At 36.3% G+C, this 4661-nt stretch overlaps 1 protein-coding gene across 2 annotated transcripts; it reads right to left on the reverse strand.

Annotated features, from left to right (window-relative positions):
* LOC131313354 (uncharacterized protein At4g26485-like) lies at positions 1-3177 on the reverse strand. Of its 2 annotated transcripts, XM_058341623.1 has the most exons (4): positions 2822-3129; positions 2613-2785; positions 2270-2468; positions 1-442 (listed from the first exon to the last, which is right to left on the reverse strand). In XM_058341623.1, the coding sequence occupies exons 1-4, from the start codon at positions 2917-2919 to the stop codon at positions 157-159; spliced, it is 756 nt and encodes a 251-aa protein (XP_058197606.1). In that variant the 5' UTR covers positions 2920-3129; the 3' UTR covers positions 1-156. The 2 variants fall into 2 exon arrangements, with proteins under 2 accessions (XP_058197606.1, XP_058197605.1); XM_058341622.1 differs by having other exon boundaries at positions 2613-3177.
* Positions 3178-4661: the final 1484 nt, after the last annotated feature.

Raw genomic sequence — 4661 nt, forward strand, 5'->3', positions numbered from 1 at the left:
TTTGCCTCAAGCAGCACAGAAAGGAAACGTTACATTAACAGAAGCAATATGAACAAAAGCTGAGAAAAAGATCACCATTGTCAAGAATTCAAACTTCTTGCACAAACTAATTAATCTGATAGTACAGAGGAATTACTACTTCCAATTCCAAGCAAACTAGCAAGAGTGAGCAAGCTTAAACTTGAAAGTAGTGCAGTCCCCTAAGCGGAAGGAAGAATCCGAGAAGCTACCATGGGCTCTCTTGTTGCCATAACCAGGATACTTTTCCTTGCAGAAGGGAACACTCTCATGTAAAGCCAGGCCTATTTTCTCTGCTTTCTTCACCAGGTCCCACTTGTTGTAAGGTTCACCATCCTTATGACTTACATGAATCTCTCCTTCCTCCTTCCTTAACAGCAGTTTAGCGTTCCTCAGAAACCCTTTAATCAATTGTTTATTCAACCTACATCAATCAGTCCCAATCAAGCTTATATTGAGCCCTAGGTTTTCATCGAGATGTTCCTTTTGCCAAAGTCATGAATGGAAAACACTAATACAGGATACAGAAAACCATTACATTGCAACGTGAATATAAACACTATAATATCAAATTTGAACTTCATGCTGCAAATTCCAACCCCCCATTCAAGATGAAGATTGCGAGGAGATTGTTGGAAGTTAGCAAGCCCAGACTAGACTAGTGGAGGAACCACCATCATTATAAACAACACTTGTACACCACCTTGTATGGGACACATTTTGAGGTCCCACACAAATATTTCGAGCCTTTCAATTTGTTTATAATATTTTTTGAAGGGTCCTGTAAAAAATCAGTTCCGTCGGATATTGTTAAGTACTTGATCCATACGTTAATTTTTGGTCTGTACGATTAGAGACCAAAAAAAGAACGTATGGATCAAACACTTATGGATATCCGGCTGAACTGATTTTTTACGGGGGACCCTTCAAATTTTTTTTTGATCAGATCATGTGTGTAGGACCTCGAAATGGCCCCACACAAGGTGGTGTACAAGTGTTGTACACAAAAGTGTTGTACCCATAGCAGGGCTCAAGATTCAATGCTATTTTTAGATTTTTCTTTCAAGCATCCTAAAGAGGATACAAGCATGCAGCCAAATCACCTGAGCTAACGCTTTGAACTGTTAGGTTTTATGAGTAGATATTTAAAAGGAAGGGAAGAAGATCTTGTTTCGTTTGAGCTGGTATCATGGGCACCTTGAAACCAAGAAGTTTCTGATGGGAAGGAAGCTTCGGTGAGCATTGGGATTTAAGACATATATAAACCCAGTGGAATTCCCTTTTTCAGCTAAAACCCAACCCACCACTTGCTCCTGGGTTTTTTAGAATTTCGGAATACCAATACGTTGCTGCTTGACAACCCCATTATTCCTTTCAGAATACCTGTGCTTGAGCCATTGTTCGACATGGGCAATGAATAGCAATGTAAGTTGGGAAAAACTGTACTCTTGTTAGTTCCAATAAAACTGTAATTTTCTTGGAGGAATACAACCTAAAATCAATTGGAAATATGTCAAGTATATCAAGCTTAGGTGAGCAACGTGGGGATATATGTAATAATCCCCCTCACATGCAACCCGGTAGCACATTGAGATTGTTAGGGAACTGACTCAGGTCCGAGACTTGACCACGTGAAGTGAGGCCATCCAATATCTTTGGCAATAGGTGGATTATCCTCTAGATTATATTAACCACATTTGAAAGGCTTAGGCGACCAATGTGTAAGTAAGTCTAATCCAGACAATCTTTAATTTAAGTACATAAGATAATCATCTTTCACTTTCAGATAGTACAAAATAACAAGAAGTCAAAGTCTTGTTGAAGGGTTTTATTAAGTCCTTGTGGAGTTCTCATTCAAACAACACTCTAATATCAGGTCTGCTACAAATGGAATATCTCCTTTCCACATCTGCAGTTTTAGGCTAAGTACATAAGATAATTTTCCATCACTTGCAGGGTTTCTTTAGTATTAAGTCTTTCTTGAGGAATCATCATACGATGTTAATATAAGTATCCTACAAATGGGGTATTTCTTTTCCACATCTGCATTTTGAGAAAGAGTATATATGGTAAATGGATTTATTACCATGGAAAGGAATAATCAATAATCACTAAAATATATAAATATAATAATCAAGAAAGTCAATCAAACATAAAATGGAGTACTCAAGGAAAGATGGAGAGAGAAATAACAAGCGCGGCGGCGCGCATGCACACACTAAAGTAAGTAAGTAAGTAAATATGTACGTACTTGATCTGGCAGCCATTGGCCTCGGGGAAGAGAAAGCCGACATGGGGGAAGTTGTAAACTATACGATCAAACCTATGAGTAGAGAGGAAAAAGTGTTGGCTCATCTTTGTAGCATCAACTCCGTACAAAACCACACAACCCATCTCTTCTAAATCCCTCACGTTCGCTAACCCATTACTGTATTTCTTTAGCAGATCCTCTGCAACCAAAACCAAACCAACCATTGAATTGAATTGAATTAAATTACATGTGTCAGTAATGATCAGTAAAGACTAAAGAAGACGTATTATTAGTGTATCATAAATTGAAGATGATCGAGTACGTATTATTAATTAGTACTGACGCTGAGAGTCGATAGAAGTGGAGACCATGTTGCGGGCAGAGGAAAAAGCTTTGGCGAGTGAGAGAGAAAAGGAGAAATCCCCTTCTCCCACCAGCAGTATTCTGTGGGAGGACGAGTAGTGCTCCATCCATCTCTCTCTACTTCCAATTCTTCCATAGATGGCCGATTCCTCCGATTCCTCGTCATCTTCATCTTCATCACCATCGTCGTCATCTTCATCATCATTAGCAGTGGATGCTGTTGATGATGAAAATGATTTGTACTCTTCCTGTTCTTCTTCTACTACTGCTACTTTGTGATGATACATTTTGGGAAAGGTCTCTTCAGCTCTCTCTCTCTCTCTCGATCGATCGATGGTCAAAACGACTTTTGATCACTTCCCAATAAAAGCAGTCCGCCTCTTCCAATTTCTCACCCTTGTTTTGCTCGTATGCTGTGAATACGTTTACCTCGAAACAAAATTAAGAAAAAAAATATTTGAACAATGCTAGACCAATACATTTTAGACGCTTGATAGTTGATACGGTACATTTTTTTTTTTTTTTTTTTTGACCCGCGCTTGATGATGTGGTACATGAATTTGATCTATGAGAGTGTTTATAAATACAAAAATGCTAAGGACACATATATTTGTACACATATCTTGCATATGCACTTTTATGGGACCCGTCTCGGGTCCCACTAATATGATTCGAACCGTTCATTATTTTTAAAATAATGTTTTAAGAGTTTCTGTAAAAAATCAACTCGATAGGATATCGGTAAGGGCTTTTTCAGAAATCGCAGTGCGAATCAGACTGTTTCACCCTATGGTTTCTGAAAAAGCCCTTACCGATATCCTATCGGGTTGATTTTTTACAGGAACTCTTAAAACATTATTTTAAAAATAATGAGCGATTCGGATCATATTGGTGGGACCCGAGGTGGGCTCCATAACAGTGTATGTGCAAGATATGTGTAAAAGTGTATGTGCAAGTAACATGACTGTTATAAATAAATGGACAGCTCAGTTCATGGATACAATTGTGTTCAGAATTGTTCGATACACGTGGCTCTGGACCCAGCTATATTCGGAGTTATTTTTTAAAGTTGTGATATTAGCTAGGATGAACATCGAGGGTGTGTTTCCACTAATCAAAAAGTTGTGGACTAGGAGTACAACTTTTTTGTTGTTTTTATTTAATTTTTTTTTGTATTTGTTAGTTTTGTGCCAAATTTTTATGTATTATTAGTTCGTTTTGAAGAGAGAAATCGGAAAAGTAAAAAAAATTGACTTTTACCCTCTCTCTCTCTCTCTTTTTTTAGAAACATCAAGAAAAAATCTTCAATTTTTGACTTTTTCTTGAATATTTCTAAAAATATTTGTGTAAAAATCATAAAATTTAACTTTTCGGACTCCTTTCATCAAGACGAACTAATAGTAATACATAAAAGTTCGGAGCAAAACAAACAAACGCGAAAAAGAATTAAATAAAGACAAAACAAAAAAGTTGTAGTCCACAATTTTTTAGTTAGTGAAAACATTGTTTGAGTCAAGCAATTTCAAATCTCGTGCCATAGTATTTGTTGAGTTGAAAGTGTGGTATATCTCCTAGACTAACCCGAGCTGTTTTAATTTGTGACATGTTTTAAATCGTGTTAAATTCAGATTGACACTATTACTTTTTTGGTTGGTAAGAAACTTTAAAGAACACAAACTTATACACCTATCAAATATAGGGTAGTAATAATGCCAAAACCGTTTTTATTAGTGCCAAAACTCTAGTGCATAAAAGTCTTGTACATTACAAATGGTACAAATTTTTTGTGTAGTAGAGTTTTGGCACTAACAAAAATAATTTTGGCACCAATAAAAATGATTTTGGCACCAATAAAAATGGTTTTGGCATTATCATTTCTCCAAATATAACATGAACATTTATGTTTTTTTTGAAGAGACATGAAAAATATGTTGAGTGAAGTAGTAAATATGAACATATTTTTAATACCAACAAGTACGATTATTCTTTCTTCGCAAATTTACAAAGAAAGGAAAAACAATTACTCCAC

This window comes from Rhododendron vialii, chromosome 13a (assembly GCF_030253575.1).
Source record: "Rhododendron vialii isolate Sample 1 chromosome 13a, ASM3025357v1".
NCBI classification, from domain to species: domain Eukaryota; kingdom Viridiplantae; phylum Streptophyta; class Magnoliopsida; order Ericales; family Ericaceae; genus Rhododendron; species Rhododendron vialii.

Excerpts from the sequence above, each read along its gene's own strand:
- LOC131313354 (XM_058341622.1), bottom strand. The coding sequence starts at position 2,919 with ATGTATCATCACAAAGTAGCAGTAGTAGAAGAAGAACAGGAAGAGTAC. Across the intron at positions 2,469-2,612 it reads CACTTCTATCGACTCTCAGC|AGGATCTGCTAAAGAAATAC; the intron begins GTCAGTACTAAT and ends TTTTGGTTGCAG. Across the intron at positions 443-2,269 it reads GCCAATGGCTGCCAGATCAA|GTTGAATAAACAATTGATTA; the intron begins GTACGTACATAT and ends TGATTGATGTAG.